Source organism: Taudactylus pleione, unplaced genomic scaffold, assembly GCF_031769625.1.
Source record: "Taudactylus pleione unplaced genomic scaffold, aTauple2 ptg000133l, whole genome shotgun sequence".
Taxonomy (NCBI): Eukaryota; Metazoa; Chordata; class Amphibia; order Anura; family Myobatrachidae; genus Taudactylus; species Taudactylus pleione.
The window spans coordinates 376,182-397,636 of NW_028284535.1; the positions used below are offsets into that span (position 1 = coordinate 376,182).

General features: G+C 47.5%; 1 protein-coding gene across 3 annotated transcripts in view; it reads right to left on the reverse strand.

Moving 5' to 3' along the window:
• The window catches only part of LAMB2 (laminin subunit beta 2), a 141,305-nt gene that overhangs the window by 22,184 nt on the left and 97,666 nt on the right, over window positions 1-21,455 (reverse strand). Inside the window, exons 20-27 of one of the 3 annotated variants that reach the window (XM_088473220.1) lie at window positions 19,613-19,844; window positions 17,716-17,879; window positions 14,722-14,751; window positions 10,073-10,138; window positions 5,272-5,496; window positions 4,925-5,142; window positions 3,349-3,445; window positions 440-812 (exon numbers count right to left, since the gene is read on the reverse strand). In XM_088473220.1, the coding sequence (XP_088329346.1) occupies window positions 440-812; window positions 3,349-3,445; window positions 4,925-5,142; window positions 5,272-5,496; window positions 10,073-10,138; window positions 14,722-14,751; window positions 17,716-17,879; window positions 19,613-19,844 (1,405 nt within the window). The remainder of the gene's footprint in view (window positions 1-439; window positions 813-3,348; window positions 3,446-4,924; window positions 5,143-5,271; window positions 5,497-10,072; window positions 10,139-14,721; window positions 14,752-17,715; window positions 17,880-19,612; window positions 19,845-21,455) is intronic. The other 2 variants (XM_088473221.1, XM_088473223.1) reach the window with 2 other exon arrangements.

Here is a 21,455-nt window from a genome sequence, read left to right on the forward strand (position 1 = left end):
CTAAAAAAAAATTGATGGAGATAATTAGGTTTAGAACTCGCATGGAGTTCATCATTCATCATTCCTCCTCTCCATAAGTATCTATTCCGAAAGCTGTCAGTTTTGCAATGACAGGTTTTCAGGAAACAGATACTTTTCCCTCTCTACGCTACCTTACCGCAGCTGGAATCCATGCTGCGCATGGCCTAATTTCTACATCCCAATACTAATGTAATAATGTATGGGGAGTGTGGAAATTACGCAGGCGGACTTAACTTAATATCAGTGATATTTCCTGTGTTAAGTGAATTAATGAATACAAAAAAAAAAAGGTAATTAAGGAAAATGTCCTTAAAACCGTCATTTTAGTGTTAATAAATAGGCCCCAAAATGATGGGAAGGAAAAAAAACATAATTCCAGAAAGTCTCAATTTTCTTTGTTATATATCTCTATACAGACCGTAAGTCGTCCATGATCTTCATCAAGTTGGTCACCGACGCCACAGTTGCATTGCGGGCGTTAACAATCTTCCGCGCTTTGGCAAGCTTATCTTTGATTTCTTGAAAGTTCTTCCTGTAGGTCCCAGCTACCCCCGTCAAATGGATATCCTTCCCCCGGCGCATTAAGTCTCGCGTGCGAGCCGCCAGGTCCTGAACAATACGATCCCAGTCCCCGAAGCACTCGTGACAGGGCTGGCAGTCCGGGAACTGTCCGGAAAACCCTCGGGCACACTGATCGCAGCGAACTCCGGATACTCCTTGACGGCAGGTGCAGTGGCCGGTGGCTCGGTTACACTGCGAAGACTGGATACCTCGCCCGTCACAGTCGCAAACTGTCAGCCAATGAACAGATAGTGAATATGTTGGAGGTAACACTAAGGGGACTATGTACTAAGCTATGGAGAGAGATAAAGTGGATGGAGATTTAGGACCCGATTCAGACCTGCTCGCTAGATGCGTTCGCACGCAGCCAAAGTATGCAAATCCTGGGATAGCACGGCAAGGCATTAGCACGCCCACTATGTCTTGGTGTGTGATCGCGGTGTGTATTTAGACGCCCACAAGCCTGTCATAAGACGCCCACTTATACAAGTCATCTCCAGGAAGTGTATGCAACAATCGGTAACATCGGACCCATACGCAGCAGTTGTGGCTGACCATACCCAACCGCAAGCACTGCGAGTCCTGCTGTGTGATGTGTATTATGATGCTGCGTCTTAATTATGCACGCCTCTGAAACGGCGTTAAGATTCCCAGACACGCCTGCGTTCGCACCACCACACCCCCGTTTTCATCGACCATCCCCTGTCACCACCCATAAACGGCTTGTCCTGTCACTCATTCTAGCGAAGCGGCTATGCGCAGCGAGCGAACGCTTCCCGATCGCATGGACTAGATTGCGCACGCGCACTGCGACTTATACACATGCGCACATTGCAAACATCGGCAGGCTACGTGCGAACGCAGCATAGCGAGCAGGTCTGAATCGAGCCCTTAGTACCAACCAATCAGCTCATAACTGTCAATTTACAGGCTGTGTTTGAAAAATTACAGTTAGGAGCTGATTGGTTGGCAATTTATCTCCGTCGACTTTATATCTCTCCAAGGCTTAGGACCTCATTCAGAGTCTCTCGCTAGATGCGATCGCTCACCCCCAGCGTATGCAAATTTGTCAAAGTGACACCACGGGAAGCGATCGCTCGCCAAGGCATAAGCACGCCCACCATGTCTTAGCGAGCAGCCAGCATACGCCCAATCGCACAGGCAGAGCCGCCCACCAGCACACGTCATCTCCAGGAAGTGTATTAAAACATTGGTACATCGAGGACAATCGGAAGCGATCGCAGCGCTTGTGGTTGCCTTACCCTACCGCAAGCACTGCGAGGACTTCAGTGTAAAAAACAGGCATGTGACGTGTACTATGACGCTGCGTGTTAATTATGCATGCCTCTAAAACGGCGTTGAAACACTCAGGCACGCCTGCGTTCGCACCTCCACTCCCCCGTTATTAGTGTCCTGCCCCTGTTACCACCCACAAATGGCCTTTACTGTCACTCATTTCACTGGGCTGTCTTTGCTGGGCGAGCAGGCGGCCTGCGATCACACAGAGTAGTTCGCGAACACGCACAACGAAGCGTGCGCATGCCCGTACGCAAACCATCGGGCAGCTTGCGAGTGCACAGCGCTAGCGAGAGACTTTGAATGAGGTCCTTAGTGCATAGACCCCTAAGGATGAGTGTGTGGCTTATTGAGTTGGGTGACCTCTCTAGCAATCCTCTTATGAGATTTAGGAGCTGATTCAGACCCGCTCGCTAGGATGCGATCGCTCGTAGCTGGCCGATATTTGCAATCTGCGCATGCGTATGTATCGCAATGCGCGTGCGTGAACCACTGCAAAAGATCTGGAAGCACTCGCTCGCCCAGCATAGACAGCCCAGTTGATTGAGTGACAGGAGAGGCCGTTTGTGGGTGGTGACAGGGGCAGGCCACTAGAAACGGGGGAGTGGAGGTGCAAACGCAGGCGTGCCTGAGTGTCTCAACGCCGTTACAGAGGCGTGCATAATTAACAGGCAGCGTCACTTTACACGTCACCTGGTTGAATTTCACACTGAAGTGATTGCAGTGCTTGCGGCATGGTATAGTCAACCTCAAGCACTGCGAGCACACCCGATGGTGCTCGATGTACCAATGGTTTCATGCACTTCCAGGAGATGATGTGCGCAAGTGGGCGTCTTATGAATGGCTGCCACAGTGGTGGATCCGGGGGGGGGGGTGATCAGGGCGTTAACCCACAGCCTAGCGATTGACCAGAAGGCGGCACTTAAAAAAGTAAGTGTCCACCCTCATTCAGAGCGATCGCTTGCAGCAAGCGATCGACTCTGAATGAGGTCCAATGTCCTTTGCTGGCGCCCAATATGAACATAATGAAGTGCAATGAAACTTAATAGATGTCTATTTTGTAACCCAATGAAGACATCATTGTGCCAAAGGCATCTACTAGTAGCACAAAAATATTATCAGAAAATGTTGCATATGATTAATTAGCCTCTGGCTGGCTAGGGATACTGGGATATAGGTAGTTCCTCAGCTCTTGTGAAACTACAAGTCCCAGCATGCCTTGCCAGCTTTTGCCAAACTACAGTAGGCATGCTGGAACTTGCAGTTCTCTAACAGCAGGAGACACGCCGCCTGCCCATCTCTGCTCTGTAGATGGTTTACAATTGATGGCTATAATGACTTTAATTTTTCACAATATTTTAAAAAAAAAATGTTTAAGATCTTTTCTTTGTGAATGAAACTACATTGCAAGCTTGCTGGATATTACTGTGAGTGTACAGTCATACTGTATGTGAATAAATGGGAAGTTACCCCTGCACTGCACAGTAGGGTTTCCCCAGTAGTTTTCCTGGCACTCGGTACACATAGATCCACCAAATCCCGGTCTGCATTGACACTTCCCTGTAAACTGGGAGAAAGAGAAAAATGCATATGACCATCTGCAGTCACATTAATATTCTCATAATATTCTTATGTACTAATATAATATTGTAATATTATGTAATATATTCTACATCAAGGTTATCCATCCATGACTGGATTTGTACTACCCAAAACTGTGGGGCTGATTCCGGATCTGCTCACGGACCCCTTCCTCTCTTAACACGCCGCTGTTGACGGGATCCGGTCAGAATGTTGATGTGGACATAAGGTCAAAAAAGGAAAATTTCAACTTTCACAAATGTCAAAATGGATAAAATGTCAACATGTAATTAGGGGAATATTCAATTAGCCGCGGGGTTTGCCGGAAAAAAATCGGCACGGGGAAAGGCTATTCAATTAAATAGCCTTTTTTTTTTAACGCTGAAAAATCGCCATTCAGGCCTGGAAAACCACTGATTCCGGAATAACTTTATTTTACCCCGCGCGCGAACCCGATTTTGTGTTTTTTTTCTGCAGACTTTACTTCGCAACTCCCTGAGCTGCGAGGTTCAGTCAGACTGTGGGGACTCATGTGCGGGGTCATCCTCACTGATTGAATAGCTCCGGCGCGGCAATTAGCCTTGGGGTAAAACCTGCGGCTTATTAAATTTGGTTCTCAATGTCGACATTCAACATATTGCATCTCTCCCAACATGACCCTCTCCAGGAGGGACACAACGCTCTGGTCCTGGTCTTCCCTCGTAAGAGGTGGGGCTGCAGCGCAGTTCAAAGTTCAAATAGGGGAGCCGCACCAACTGTCATTTCACACGCTGCCAAACATCACTGGCTGGGACTCACTGGCAGTTGGTGTGACTCCCCTATTTGAATTTTGGACTGTGCTGCAGCCCCGCCTCTGCAGCCTCCACCAATCATACATTACCAGGGAAGTCCAGGACCAGAGCATTGAGTCCCTCCTGGAGAGGGTCATGTTGGGAGGTATGATATTGACACCAGTATGTCGACAGTACATTTTTGTGTTATTTTTAGGGTTAGGCTAAAATAAGCAATAAAACCTGTATGTTGACATTCAGAACATTGAAAGTCGATTTTTGATACCACAGCCCTGGTGGGTGGGCCGGCCACCTACATGAAGACGGACTGATATTCAGCATGGATGGGCGCATATCGCTTTACCAGAAGGTAGGAAGCAGGCTGCCACGGCTAGACGGAAAAGTGTCTGACTCACAATCATCCCCTATACTGTATGTGCATATTACCTAACGGAATGGATGCATGTAACACAAGTACATGCATGTCCAGCTTGTGGCCGTCATCGGCATCCGCATACGTTCTGATGGCTGGTGCTGGCACTATGCTTTAGCCTATCCAGTCAGTTGTTTTGTTCCCATTAGGCATTAACCAACATAATTGGCGGAATTGCAGCTTATATGAGAACCTTAAGAAAGATACACATTTATACATCTGCTTAATAGTAACCCTGATTTATTCATTTTGTTGCACTCACCTCATTACAACTTAAGCTGAAAGAGTGATGGGGGTCACAGTTGCAGGGAATACACCCCTTTCCACTTGCTAGGTTCCAAAAATTGGGAGCGCAGCGGTCACAGCTTTGACCCTTGACATTGGGCAGGCACTGGCACTGCCCGCTGGTCCGGTTACACACACACTCCTCTCTGGAGGTACACTGGCTGCGATCCGTGCCCAGGAAATTACAGACGCACTCTGTAAAGCATGGAGAGAGAGCTCACGTTCACTTTTAGTTCAGGTTTCTAGTTTAGGCCTCAGTTCTGCTGCTGATCAAAATGGAGTCCCCCGATCCCTGCAGACAAACGATCCCGTTCGGTCACTTACTTTTGCAGTTGCGCCTGGAGGCGTCGCCGTAATATCCAAGCAAGCAGTTTTCACAAAACCTCCCTTCCGTGTGGTGCTTGCACTTCAGACACTGCCCGGTCTGGCGGTCGCAGGCCCCGATGTCTGTCATATCGATGTTGTTGTTACACTGGCAGGGAAGGCAACGTCCCCCAGCCTGAAATGGATTCCCATAGAAGCCGGGCGCGCACTCATCACAGCGAGAACCTGGGAATCAGAGCTCCTAGTTACTGACAATTCCAGGACAAGTGATTAGTACAATGTTACACTGCACCAATGCATCTGACACATATACTGGTCTTATTCTACATTATATATACATTAACCCTGATCATTCAATGAAAGGTGTCAGTATGTTACCTTGTTTAATATTTGCTTAAATACACCTCGCACTGAAACCCTATACAATACCAATTAAGATTGTCCGGTTTGACCACCGACTCTTAAATACAACCAATGCACTTCTGGTTGTTTCAAACATGAGGTAAAGTGAGAGTCTCGTCTCGGACAGATACCAGGGCCAGCAGTGCCAAGGCTCTCACCTCACCTTCCGTATACATTATGGGGGTCAATTTAATTAGGAGCGAGTTGGGTCCTGCAAGCCGTTTTTATCTGCAAATTTGCACCGTCATTTCCATTTACAATTCAACTCCAAACTTGCAGTGCATTTTCCCCAGCAAATTCGTGATTTTTTTGGCGCGCTAGCACCCCACCACCACTGCCACCATCCCCAAGCAGGTGAAAAAGGTAACGAAAATTTTATCTTAAGGTAAAAATGTTGGGACGCAGGAGCTCATTCAGACCCGGAAGCAACGGAGCGTTCGTTCGTAGCTGGATGATTTTTGCATTCTGCGCATGCGTATAAGCCGTAATGCACGTGCGCAAGCCAGTCTTAGCGATCGGGAATCGGACACTCAAAGTACACAGACTGAGCGCTACTTTGAGTAACAGATAGTGCCGTTTGTGGGTGGTGTCAGGGGAAGGTCTTTGAAAACGGGGTGTGTCGATGTGTGAACGCAGGCGTGCCTGTGCGTCCTAACGGCGTTTCACTGGCATGCATAATTAGCATGGAGGCGTCATTGTACACGTCACCTGGTTATATTTCAGCCTGCAGTGATCGCAGTGCTTGCGGCAGGTTAGGGTCTACCTCAAGGGCTACGAGCAGCTCCGATGGCTTTCGATGTTACTGATATTGCATACTCTTCCTGAGAAGACGTGTGCTGCGAAGGAAAAGGGGGCGTCTATAGACTGGTGTGTGTGCGTTCTGCCGTCGCCCTCTAAGACATAGAGGGCATCTTTAAGCCTTGCCGTGCGATTGCGGAATTTGCATACCCTGTCCCTGACGGCTGCGAAAGTGCGCTGCGTTGCGTCCGGGTCTGAATCGCCCCCACAGTGCAGAACCTCTGTGACACCTCTCCCAATTACTAATCAAGCACTTGAATGGGCTTAAATAGTATCATTTGGTCAGTTTTCAGGTTATTTCTAAAAAAAAAAGTTACAAAAATTAGTTAAATGATGTGGGGCAGGTACATGGAGGTGTAAATGATGTGGGACTGGTATGTGGAGGTGTCAATGATGTGGGACAGGTATGGGGAGGTGTACATGATGGGGGACAGGTATGTGGAGGTGTAAATGATGTGGGACAGATATGGGGAGGTGTCAATGATGTCTGAGGTATGGTGAGGTGTAAATGATGTGGGACAGGTATGGTGAGGTGTAAATGATGTGTGACAGGTATGGTGAGGTGTAAATGATGTGTGACAGGTATGGTGAGGTGTAAATGATGGGGGACAGGTATGGTGAGATGTAAATGATGTGGGACAGGTATGTTGAGGTGTAAATAATGTGGGACAGGTATGTGGAGATTTTAAATAATGTGTGACAGGTATGTGGAGGTGTAAATGATGTGGGACAGGTATATAGAGGTGTAAATGATGTGGGACAGGTATGTGGAGATGTAAATGATGTGTGACAGGTATGTGGAGATGTAAATTATGTGGGACAGGTATGTGGAGATGTAAATATGTGACAGGTATGTGGAGATGTAAATGATGTGGGACAGGTATGTTGAGGTGTAAATAATGTGGGACAGGTACAGTATGTGGATGTGTAAATGATGTGGGACAGGTATGGTGAGATGTAAATGATGGGGACAGGTATGTAGAGGCGTAAATGATGGTCGACAGGCATGCGGAGGTGTAAATGATGTGGGACAGGCATGCAGAGGTGTAAATGATGTGGGACAGGTATGGTGAGGTGTAAATGATGTGGGACAGGTATGATGAGATGTAAGTGAAATGGAACAGGTATGTTGAGGTGTAAATAATGTGGGACAGGTACAGTATGTGGATGTGTAAATGATGTGGGACAGGTATGATGAGATGTAAGTGATGTGGGACAGGTATGGGGAGATGTAAATGATGTTTGACAGGTATGATGAGATGTAAGTGATGTGGGACAGCTATGGTGAGGCGTAAATGATGGGGGACAGGTATGTAGAGGCGTAACTGATGTGGGACAGGTATGTGGAGGTATGAATGATGTGGGACAGGCATGCGGATGTGTAAATTATGTGGGACAGGTATGTGGAGGTGTAAATGATGTGGGACAGGCACGCGGATGTGTCAATGATGTGGGACAGGTATGGTGAGGTGTAAATGATGTGGGACAGGTATGGTGAGGTGTAAGTGATGTAGGACAAGTATGGTGAGGTGTAAATGATGTAGGACAGGTATGGGGAGGTGTAAATGATGTGGGGCAGGTAGGGTGAGGCGTAAATGATGTGGGACAGGTATGGGGAGGTGTAAATGATGTGGGACAGGTATGTGGAGGTGTAAATGATGTGGGACAGGCATGCAGATGTGTAAATGATGTGGGACAGGTATGTGGAGGTGTAAATGATGTGGGACAGGCATGCGGATGTGTAAATGATGTGGGACAGGTATGTGGAGGTGTAAATGATGTAGGACAGGTATGTGGAGGTGTAAATGATGTGGGACAGGTATGGGGAGGTGTAAATGATGGGGGACAGGTATCTGAAGGTGTAAATTATGTAGGACAGGTATGTGGAGGTGTAAATGATGTGGGACAGGTATGTGGAGGTGTAAATGATGTGGGACAGGTATGGGGAGGGGTAAATGATGTGGGGCAGGTAGGAGGAGGTGTAAATGATGTGGGACAACATGCGGATGTGTAAATGATGTGGGACAGGTATGGTGAGGTGTAAATGATGTGGGACAGGTATGGTGAGGTGTAAGTGATGTAGGACAAGTATGGTGAGGTGTAAATGATGTGGGACAGGTAGGAGGAGGTGTAAATGATGTGAGACAGGCATGCGGATGTGTAAATGATGTGGAATAGGTATGGTGAGGTGTAAGTGATGTAGGACAGGTATGGTGAGGTGTAAATGATGTGGGACAGGTATGGTGAGGTGTAAATGATGTGGGACAGGTATGGTGAGGTGTAAATGATGTGGGACAGGTATGGTGAGGTGTAAATGATGTGGGACAGGAATGGTGAGGTGTAAATGATGTAGGACAGGTATGGTGAGGTGTAAATGATGTGGGACAGGTATGGTGAGGTGTTTTATTGATGAGAAAGGCAATGGGAGCTAAATGTTTTTTTTCCCAACATTTTACAAACTTGTATAAAAACACTGTAATTTACTGAAAAACACTTTCTGGCTGTCACTTCTCCACAATTACTAAAGAAATGAAAAAAATCAACCATTTGATACCTTCCAGCCGCCAATACTTTGCGTATGGCCATTAAGCCCCGTCTATATGCTCCTGCTATCTCAGTTCCACTTCTAGTGGGTTCAGGATGATTTCCCCACTTTTTCACATGCTTCTGCCGCTTTTTGTAAAAAAAAATGTGCAATCACCGCAAATCCTCCATTCCTAATTGAATCTTGTATTTCTCGTGTGCGAATTTCTGAGATAAACGCCAGCTTTATGCTACAAGTTCACTGGCATGTACTGTAACTGCATTGACCCCTATGACTGCAGGTGACACATACAGTATCACCAGGTAGGAACAAGAGATGACTAGCACCAGCGGGCGAGTGCTGTAGTTCAGTTGTGTGGGCCCCAAAGTTGCTGCCAGGAAGAAATGAAGCCTTCTACCTTGCTTCCAGAATGAACTAGCTGTATGGAGTGTTCTGACTCTACGGACCCAAGCATATGGAAGACAAGAAAGATACTGTAGCCTGTACTATATTTGTTTCCTTCTATTCCCTTTGGTTGGTATGCACCTTAACATTCCAAACACATATCACTAAGGGGTCTATTTACTAAGCAGTGTTAGGAGACAGAGTGAAAAGTGATAAGGTGCCAGCCAATCAGCTCCCAACTGTCATTTTTCAAACACAGCCTGTGAGATGACAGTTGGTAGCTGATTGGCTGGCACCTTATCACTTTCTTATCACTTTTCACTCTGTCTCCTAACACTGCTTAGTAAATAGACCCCTAAGCGCTTCCTGCTGCAGTCACGGACTGAGGTACAATGAAGAGCAGAAGTAGATGGGGGCAATTACTTCCCCTCCCTCCATTGTACATCCTTCGATGCTGTTGAGAGGGGCCGTCCTCTTCCCAGAAGGAAGCACGTAGTGATGTCTTACTCCTGCAGGAATGGTAGAAGGACACATAAAGGTCAGTGGGGGGTTACAGCACCCCTGGGAAAAAGAGAGGGTATTTTAGACCCCTTAATGCAGCTATAGCCAAAGTCAGCTCATGTTATCTCTAAAAGGGCCCAGGAGCCATAAGACATTAAATAAGACAAGTACCTCTTACGGTCCACTGAGTCTGTCTGCACACTGGCCTTTTCAGGCAGCATATGGATCCAGTAGCTGCTAAGGATAAAATTATTTGTGCATAGTTCAGTCAACTGTGATCTGTTGTAATATCATTTGTGGACTGCGTGTATAGTTCAGCCAACAGTGATCTGTGACAGTATAAACTGTGGACTGTGGGGCTGATTCAGAGCCGCTCGCTATCTGCGTACGCTCGCTGGATGCGTATTCAAATTGGTCAAAGTGACGCCACGGGAAGCGATCGCTCGCCAAGGCATAAGCACGCCCCCCATGTCTTAGCGAGCGGCCACTTTGTGTATGCGTACGCCCAATCGCACAGGCAGAGCCGCCCACCAGCAACACGTCATCTCCAGGAAGTGTATTATAACATTGGTACATCGAGCACCATCGGATGTGAACGCAGTGCTTGTGGTAGCTTTATCCTACCACAAGCATCGCGAGGAAATCAGTGTAAAAAAAAAGGCAAGTGACGTGTACTATGACGCTGCCTGTTAATTATGCACGCCTCTAAAACGGCGTTGAAACACTCTGGCACGCCTGCGTTCGCATCTCCAACCCCCCTGTTACCTGTTAGTGTCCTGCCCCTGTTACTACCCACAAACTGCCTCTCCTGTCACTCATTACCCTGGGCTGCCTTTGCTGGGCAAGCGAGAAATTTGCGATCGCAGTGTGTAGTTCGCGCACGTGCAGAAGGAAGCGTGCACATGCGTGTACGCAGAACAATGGGCCGCTTGCGAATGCACAGCGCGAGCCAGCGGCTCTGAATCAGGCCCTGTGTGTGTAGTTCAGCCAACTGTGTTCTGTATTTCAGCCAACTGTGATCTGTGACAGTATAAGCTGTGGACTGGGGGGCTGATTGCTATGATGCGAACGCTCGTAGCTGCCCGATAGTCACTAACTGCGCATGCGTACGCATAGCAATGCGCTTTCGCAAAACAATGCGAGAGATTGGCATGCGTTCGCTCGCTGTGTATAGACTGCTCAGTAGAGTGACTGACAGGAGAGGTCGTTTGCGGGTGGTGACGGGCTGACCACTGGAAATGGGAGAGTGGAGGTACGAACGCAGGAGTGCCTGAGTGCCTCAAGGCCGTTTCAGAGGCGTACATAATTAACAGACAGCATCATAGTACACGTCACTTGGTGGGATTCCACTCTGAAGTGATCGCTGTGCTTACGGCAGGGTAAAGGCACCCTTAAGCGCTGCGATCGCATCCAATGGTGCTCGATGTAGCAATGGTTACAAGCACTTCCAGGAGATGACGTGCGCAAGTCGGCGTTTTATGAATGGCTGGTGGGCGTCTACATACTCAAAGCGATTGCACGCAAGACATAGTGGGTGTGCTTATGCCTTGCCGTGCGATCGCCTGCCATGCCGTGACTTAGCCGAATTTGCATACGCTGCGAGCGACCGTACGCATCTAGCGAGCGGGTCTCCTGTGTGTGTATTTCAGCCAACTGTGATCTGTGACAGTATAAATTGTGGACTGTGGGTCTGATTTTTCGCAATCTGCGCATGCATATGAGTCGCAATGCGCGTGCGCGAAGCAGTCATTGTGATGGGAAAGTGCTCGCCCGTTGCCCGCAGTCGGGCCGCTATTTTGAGTGACAGATAGTGCCATTTGTGGGTGGTAACAGGGGAAGGTGCTTGTAAATGGGGGCGTGGATGTATGAAAACCGACCGTCAGAACGGCGTTTAATGGGTGTGCATAATTAGCAAATTAGTGCAAAGTAGCGTCGTTACACACGTGACTGGGTTGTATTTTAGCCTGAACTGCACGCAATGTTGTGGTGGGAAAAGGCTACCACAAGCGCTGCGAGCAGCTCCGATGGCTCTCGATGTTCCCGATTAATCCTACAACTGCCGGAGATTATGTGTGTTGCGAGTGGCAAAGGGGCGTCTTTATACAGGTGCGAGCACATAGTGCGGCCACTCGCTATTACTTAGCACACATGATTTAAATAGCCGGCCCCTTTAAGCCAGCGAGCGGCCGCAAATAGCATCCGGGTCTGAATCAGGCCCTGTATGTGTATTCAGCCAAATAAAATTTGTAAACATGTCACCTGTGTGGTGCAGCGTTTGGGGATGTTTTGGGATCAAGCTATTGGGGTATGTGAGAAAGCCAATAGGTGGAACTCAGTACAGCCAGGTGTATTTCCTAAATTGTGAATCCATTTTATTGAAGCAGAAACCTGGGACCCTCATGAAATATTCTCAGTCCGCAGACAAGAGTGCAATAAAACATATAGGTAACTATCCTCCTATCAACCAATTCTAATTAGTTATAGGCATCTACTAGATATCTAGGAAAACAAGTAACCCACCTTAAAATGCCCCTGTCACTACTCACAGTGGGGCCAGCTATTCTGTGAGCTCAACCAATGACCCTAACAATTCAACCTATCAACACTGGGAACCAGTGACACCACTGAAGTAGTGGGGTCCGCATAATAGTGCAGTGAAAACCAGGATCTAAAGTTTGCTGTGGTCGTATAATCTGACTTGTCTGTTAGGTCTCAAATGAGATAAAATAATTATTTGAACTTAGGGCCTGATTCAGACCCGCTCGCGAGCGCTATGCACTCGCAAGCGGGTCGATGGTGGCCCAGTGCGTCGTGCGCATGCGCGAGACCCGGACAGCGACGGGCAAACCGTCGCTCCGGGTCTCGTACCAAAGGGGGCGTGCTGTCGATGTTGAGTGACAGCACATCCCCTTTGGTGGGCGTGCCGGGGGCGTGGCTGCCCAGACGGGGCGTTCCCATGGGAACGGCTACCATCTGGGGCCGGCCCCACTGACATCACAAGTGATGTCAGTGGGAGTGCTTTTGGTTCTGTTTGAACTGAAAGCACTCTAGGGCTTGCGGCAACGAGACCTTACCACAAGGGTCTCGTCGCAAAACCCGATGGTCGCGATGGTCTTGACCATCGTGACCATCATCATGGCCGCTCGCTATAGCTGTGGGTGGTCACCCACAGCTATGCGAGCGGCCAGGAGGCCGCTCTGCAAAACGAGAGGGCCGGCCCTGATTCAGAGCGAGCGCTCTGTCAGAGCATCCGGCTCTGAATCAGGCCCTTATTCCCAACTGTCCTGTTAATGTTGGTCCATTGTGAGTTTAAAGGATAGAGAAAAAAAGTTTGAAGAGTTTGGGTGGTAAAAAGGGGACTGTCCTGGGAAATTCGGGACAAAAAGATTCCTCAGTGATGTCACTGGACCCTAGTGAAATGATAGGTCGTCTCTCACAATTACCATATCAGCCCACAAAATGGCCGTTTCCATTGAGCATAGTCAGCAGGCGCATGGTTTACAGCAGGAAAAGCAAAGACAGTTCTGAGAGCCCACGTTTATTCCTCCAGAAATGGGACGTTGTTGCTGTCTGATGGTTGGGATCAATGTAACTCACTTCCAGTTAAAGGATTAGTGTTTAGAATTCTATAAATAATGTGTTGAGTAGGATTGTAGGGGTTTAGTAGAAGGATAATGTGGGCGACAAGCTTTAATATAATGAAAACATTACTGCAATCCACAATATGAGGTTCATGAAGCAGGATGGGCCACTCCAGACCAGGAGAGTGTCACCTGGAACATTAGTGACGTTAGCATGAAGCTCCGTGGTGATTGGTCTTCTGCAGCTCGATGTCATGTCCGTGGCTCGGAGGCAGGGCAGGTCCCTACTTATAGGGTTACTATCATCAAATAATTGCTCGTTTTAAATTTAATGTACTTTTTAATTAAATTGTTTATATGTTTTTGTGGTTTGCATGGAGCCTAGTCCACTATGGGCCTGATTCAGAGATGTACGCTCACCCGATGGTTAGCGCATATCTCCGATGGTGAGTGGTCTGCGCGTGCGCAGGACCCATTCTGCACATGCGCAGAACAGGTTCTGCCATCTCGCTTACAGTCCCCCCCCTAGTCTGGGGCGTGGCTGTCCACTGTTCCTGGAAATAGGCGCGTGTCGCCCCGTTTTCCCGGGAGGGACAAGGCCAGGGTCTGCTTTGGGGCTGAAAGTGTAGTGTATGTACATGCCCACATGGCACTGGTCACAGCTCCTCCCCTTCTCAGAACAGGCCCTTGATTAGTCATGGCCATTGATGGCTCTAGCATCGATGGTCGATAGTTTTAAACCATCAGTAGAAACCCATGGATTGTTTGGCCAATGATGGGAGACCAGTGCCAAATCAATAGCAGAAAACGCTTACCATTGGCCATAGACCATCGATGGCTATTCCTACGCTTGATAATTTCCAGCCCAAGGCCCATGTGGCCTTTAATCTGGCCCTGAATTCACTAAAAAAAAATATAACTAAATTATTAAGATGTAGAAAATCAGATTGCTGTGTCAGTAAAATAAAACAAAATTTGACGGTATCAAATATTTTCAATGGGTTTTTAACCTTGAAGATGGGGTACAGGACAACTCCCAGAGTCCTACAATCATAAGCCGCTAAGGACTTGAGGGCTTTGTGTCCCTGCCATAAACCTTTCTTTATGATAACTCTAAGTACATGAAGGAATACTGATTCCTGTGCTGTGCCCATGCTAACTGCTGTGCTGTCCTCCGCAGCAGGAGTGAGGGGAAGCCATGCATAAGGTGGTGATAAAGCAGGAAAGCCATTTACTCACGGCGGGACCCTCCTGACCGCTTTACCAGTCCTGAGAAAAGAAATTATAAGACACACTCCACAGCATGTTCACGATAACAGCTCCCACAGATGACAGTGCCGCCATTTTCCCACATATTCCTGCGGGATCACTGGTTTCCTGTCAGTTGGTAGGATGGGTATTAAATTGTCCAATAAAATGGCTGCCTCCAATGTGTGTGAGAAAATTAAATAGAAATCACTGAATTAGGCGCATCATTTTATCAGTTACTTTTTATTTTTTACAGAAAAATGTATAGTAGAAAATGATGACCTTGTTAAGACTTTGGGCAAAATTTACTAAGCGGCGGTTTGACTGCAATTTCTATTTTATTCTAAACCCTGGAGGTTTGGTGGTGGTTTCTATTCTATTCTAAACCCTGGGTGTTTGGTTGCGGTTTTGTAGCGGTTTCTAAATGACAGCCCTGTTCTATATTATTCTAAAATGTGTTTTTACTGTGGTTTGGCGGCGGTTTTGCTATCTGCAGATTTACTAAAGCCAAAATCGCTGCAAAACTGCCATCAAAACACATTTTAGAATAGAATAGAACAGGGCTTTCATTCAGAAACCTCTGCAAAACCGCCACCAAACTACGGGGTTTAGAACAGAATAGAACCCGCCACCAAACCCCCGGGGTTTAGAACAGAATAGAACCCGCCACCAAACCCCCGGGGTTTAGAACAGAATAGAAACCACCGTCAAACCGCCGCTTAGTAAATTTTGCCCTTTATCTGAGGTGGGGGTTGGCCTCACGGAGAACTAATACAGTGGGGTGAGAGAATGGGCCACCACATACCGTAAATAGTGACCTTGGGGAGGCAAAAATATAAATACATACCCATCTGCATTCATTATTTTTTAAGTAATTCCAGGTTCCCAACAAGAATACAAACAGTATGGTAAAAAAAAACATTCACATATTCATTAGTAATATAGGCAGCTTAAAGCACCTGTTCCACAAACAAAAGTTTGTTTTCATTTAAATAGAAAGAAAGTACCTTTTAATGACACTTCTGATTATAAGCATTTTCTTAACAATCCTAGAAATCATTATCACCTTTTTAAAATCTCTCTGGAAGGATGTCCAGGGCCTGATTCTGAGGTAAAGTAAAAAAGAGCAAGTAATTGTGCCCCTGGACAACCATGCAAGGAAGGGAAATACATTTATTGTTTCTGCATGCATGATAAATACTGTCTGCTTTTGCATGTAGCCCAAAAAATGCTGGGCAGCTTTATTTTTACACTGCAATTTAGATTTGAGTTTGGACACGCCCCTCCCAGATCTAAATTTCTCTGCACATTTTAAATCTGTCCCACCAGCAGTGCCGCATGGTTTTACCCAGGTGCAAAAGTGCAAAGTATCTGTTTTTTTTTTTTTAATTTTTCAGAATCAGGCCCCCAGAGTGGATGCCAGTTACACAGGCTGACAGCTCTCAGCATGTCATGTGATGACAGAGGGGGAGGAGATTACAATACACAACGCAGACAGAGCTCAGAGGGGAATTCCAAGTCTCTCTGCTACCTACATCATATGTCATGTGTTTGCCATGGCAATCACATGACTCCCGGCCTGATTCAGTATGGATCGCAACTGCGATTGCAATAGCGATTACGCACGCAGCCTCACTGGGAAGACATGCTATTCCTCTGCGATCGCTGTGCCATCTTAGCACATAAGGACGCCCTCCTTACCTTACACACATCCGTGATACTTAGTAAGACTGCGAAACCATCGGTAACATCGAGTACCATCGCAGCCTCGCGCACATTTGCGCAAGCTCTGACCTTACTCAGGAATTGCTAACCTCATCACACGCAGTGAGAGCTCAGCCTGTGTATGGCATTGCAGTGGCTAATTTGTGCATGACCCTGTAACGGCACTGAAACGCACTGGTGTGCCTGCGTTTCGCCGACCCCCCCCCCGCTTATCACCACCCCAAAATGGTACTTCCTGTCAATCACTCTGCAATGGGTCTGCGTAGCCACTTGCGATCGCAGTGGAGTGTTTGCGCATGTGCAGAACGCAACAACCGGCCGATTAAGTGCTTAATCGCAGTTGCAAATGCTGCTGGATCAGGCCCTCTGTGCTGCTTGAAGGAACAAACCAAGGCAGTGTTGGCTAACCTTGACACTCCAGCTGTTAAGGAACTGCCACAGCATGCACTGCCACAGTTTTGCTATTAGGGCATGCTAAAACTGTGGCAGGGCATGCTGGGATATATAGTTCCACAACAGCTGGAGTGTCAAGGTTAGCCAACACTGAACCAAGGCATATCTGCATTTATGGGGGAAAAAAATACAGAATACGAATGACAAAAATAGTCACCCTAACTTATGTGGACCAGTCCTATAGGCATTAAAGTGGTCCTGTCATCTATAGTATACCCTGCGAAAGCAGCCATTTTGTGGGCTGAACCAGAGGGCAACCTATCCAATCACTGGAAACTAATGACATCCCTGAAGTGTGCTATGTTACCAGTTCATAGTGAATAGATAGACTGCATTCTCGTGCCCTTTCAGGACAGAAAATGGCCGTCTCAACTGAGTGTAGGTGACGGGTGCCCATTAACGAGTGATTAACGCAGCACTGCCATCTAACGTGGGGAACTTATTTCTTTAGCACATTATAAGTATAACAGCTGTATAACGGGGCTCTGAGCAGGATGACCAATGAGACACTGCAACATACGTGATGTTGGCTTCTTATTGGTTATTCTGCTCACAACACCCTCCTCCTTCTAGGGAATGTCACACATGCCCAGATTTCAGCCAGGCCAGTATTACTGACCTCAGAACCCAGGGAATATGGTAGCACGGAGCAGTTCTGGGGGCAAAACTATAATGCTTTGTTTATTCCCCATATGGCTGTAAAAATCCAAGTCAGCTGCATTAGGTTATTGTCATGGCATCACCTCTTCAGTTCACTTTGTTAGAGTTCTAGGTATCCCTGCCATATGTTATTGGGGTGAGACTCACCTGTATAGCCCTGGTTGCAGTTACAGACCACCTGCCTTGTTCGGGGGTCTTGATGACAGGACACTGCAAAGTGTCGCCCACTGTTGGGACCCTCTGGACACGGACATGGTCTGCAGTGATCCCCGGAGCCCAGGACAGGATTTCCATAGAATCCAGCGGTACATCTGCAAGGTAATTGATGCACATTTAATGGATGCCAATACTCGGAGCAGAATGATGGAACGTCTGTACACTCTATAGGATTATTTATAAGTAACTGAACTATCAGATTTATGTTCCATGTGTCAAAGGATGCCTACTACTGTTTGTACCTATGCTTTTTATTTGTCTGTTTCCTCTTACTGACCCTCATGTAGCGTTGCACATAAATTGTGTCCACTCCCAAAAACACATTGACTAGTATATGCAGAACTGCACATATCTAAAGATGCGCGTGACTCCACATTCTATTCCATGCGGCCGCCGCAGCCTGCATACTACCTTATGCTAAACAGCGTATCCGCGTGCCTATTCCCTAATATCCGACCGTCTTTATGCGACCCCAACATACGGCCGAAACAGGCGCTCCATTTCCGGCCGCACACCACAAAGGACCACAACACCAGTTCCGATCGCATGGTTGCCGCCCAGTATCGACCAGCTCACAGAAAGAGTTATTTGGGGAACGGAGAAATCAATCTGTCCACACTTGCAGGGTGGGATGTACTAAAGCCTGAAATACGGTCAAAACTCTGAAAAGACCCGTCTTCTGAGTTTTGGCTGCATTTCCATATGTACCAAGCTTCCCAATGTGATACATTCCAGTGCTTGGCCCCGGTGGTGGCGTTACACAATAGATGCATGTGGGCTTCTTTTTCCATTTCCCCCTGTAAGGGATCTAATAGGAGCCCTCCCAGCACCCCCCCCCCACCATCATTCTGCACATGCGCAGAAGGACGCCAGAGAGACTTCTGGGTCATTTAGCCTGGAGGTCCCTGGATACATACCTGCGTTATTATCGCCAGTATGTACCCAAGAATTGGCAGAATGTACGGCACCGCGGATGAGATACTTAGTACATCTTGCCCATAACCTCCATCCATCAGTGACTGCTATCTACAGCACATGCGCAGTTTGCTCATAACCGCGGGATCCGTCTGCATTTGGATTTGCCGTCTAAAATTTTTTTGTCACTTTCTGGAAAAACAAGCCATATGCCAAGAGATTCCACACTGATTTTTCTAATGACTCAGAAAATGGTGCTCCAAGGGCCCACTGTGGGGATGCAGTCAGGAAGCCGACGGTCGAAGTGCCGGTTGCCGGCTTCCCGACTGTCTAATCCCGGCAAGGTACTAATGACAGGTGTCATAATCCCGATGCCTGTCATTAGACTTACGCCGGGAGTCCGACGCCCGGCAATACCGAATGAAGGTAAGCCGGGCGCAGACAGCCGCAGGGGGGGGAGGGTTAGGTTTTAGTGCTCCCGGGGGGACTTAGGGTCAGGTACCCCCCCCGGGAGGGTTAGGTTTAGGCTAGAAGGGGGGGTTAGGGTTAGCCACCACCAGGGGGAGGTTAGGGTTAGGCACTCCCCCGGGAGACTTAGGTTTAGGCTGCGGGGAAGCAGGGGTTAGTTTAGGCACTTAGAGGGGGGTTAATGTTAGGCACTAGGGGTGAGGTTAGGGCTAAGCACCCCAAAAGGAGGGTTAGGGTAGGCGGTTAGGTTAGCGGTACTTACCTTAATTAGCGGTCGGGATCTTCACCCCTGCCGGGCTTCTGCTGTCGGGATTCGAACCGGCGGTATTACATACTGATCCCCCCACTGTGTCTTATACCAGATCTAGTAGCTGTTATTAGCATGTGCCTATAGGAGAGCAAGTCTGCACCACATAACAATAAAGAAAGTGACAATAAGAATCACCTCTCGCATCTGTCGCCTGCAGTGTTGTCCCGGCAGTTCAGACAGGCCCCCGTCCTTTGATCACATTCTTCAGAGTGCCCGTTGCATAGACATTTCCGGCAGTTGGGGAAGCCCCAGTGCCCAGGCTGGCATCGATCACACTTGGACCCATATGCACCAGGCCGACAAGGGCACTGCCCATTATACTGGTCGCAGAAGTTGTGAGCAGAACCTTCTGCGCTGCATTCACAGGCTGGAACAAATGATGGACATATGTCACGGGACACAGTACTTTAAAAGAAGGGATAAATATTCTTTATAATAAACTGGAATATTTATTAAACCTGATCAGCATAGAAGAAAAAAATATGTGCCGTCCATAGAAGGTGCTAGCGATCAAATTGTAAACTTTACTAAAAATTGTAGCGATCAACTGGTTGCTATGGGCAATGTCACGACAATTACAGAATTCCCTGTAGCACAGTTTATCATTGTATATTTACAGGTCTATTTACTAAGCAGTGTTAGGAGACAGAGTGAAAAGTGATAAGGTGCCAGCCAATCAGCTCCCAACTGCCATTTTTCAAACACAGCCTGTGAGATGACAGTTAGGAGCTGATTGGCTGGCACCTTATCACTTTTCACTCTGTCTCCTAACACTGCTTAGTAAATAGACCCCTAATTATAAAAGATAAAGGATACCATATTACCAGTGTATGATATTAGAGGCCAGTAGTTAGACGGCTGTGGGATTAATTTAACAACTCGGTCTAAGTGGCGTTAAAGTTCTGTATCCCAAACCAAACTATTGGTAAATTTTTCCAGAAGTTTATAAGATTGGTAGATAATTGAGATAAAGTTCTGATGGCGGAGGGATACATTTTCCTACATACACCTTACTTCTAGTCAGTAAACCTATTACATGCATGATAACAGAGAAACATAGCTTATAATGAACTAAACAATAAGAGAAAAAAAGAAGATATAGAGGGCCTGATTCAGCAAGGAACGCAAGTGAGAGAACGCACGCAATCGGCCGATGTTTTCGTACTGTGTATGCACCGCACTGCGCGTGCGCGAACTAGCCAGTGCGAGTTGGTAAGGGTACGCAGACTACAGTGTGTATGCAGACCATTCCAATATTGATTGACAGGAAGTGCCATTTGTGGGTGGTAATGGGGGGTGGGGGTGGTGGTTGGCTGAACGCTGGCGTGCCAGTGCGTTTGAACGCCATTGCAGCGGGTGCATAAATTAGCCATTGCGAAGTCCTACGCAGCCTGAGCTCTCACTGATTGCAGGAAGTTGCTCAAATCCACTATTATACTAATGTGTTCGTAGGTTCTCGATGTAACCGATGTTTCCGGTATCTTACGGACTACGCAGGCTGTGAGTAAAGGGAGGTGGGCGGCATTGTATATTGCTGGGCGTCTGCATCTTGTGCTGCGGTTGCTGTGCGCATGCATTGATTAGCATATTTTCTCAGTGTCTGGGTGCGTGCGTTATCTTACTTGCGTTCCTTGCTGAATCAAGCCCAGAGAGAAAATGGGGAGAGGGAGGGGGAGAGAGAATGTCCATGATAGAGAATAGGGGGAGAGAGAGAGAGAGAATGGGGAGAGGAAGGGGGAGAGAGAATGTCCATGATAGAGAATAGGGGGAGAGAGAGAGAATGGGGAGAGAGAGAGAGAATGGGGAGAGGAAGGGGGAGAGAGAATGGGGAGAGGGAGAATGTCCATGATAGAGAATAGGGGGAGAGAGAGAGAGAGAATGGGGAGAGGAAGGGGGAGAGAGAATGTCCATGATAGAGAATAGGGGGAGAGAGAGAGAATGGGGAGAGAGAGAGAGAATGGGGAGAGGAAGGGGGAGA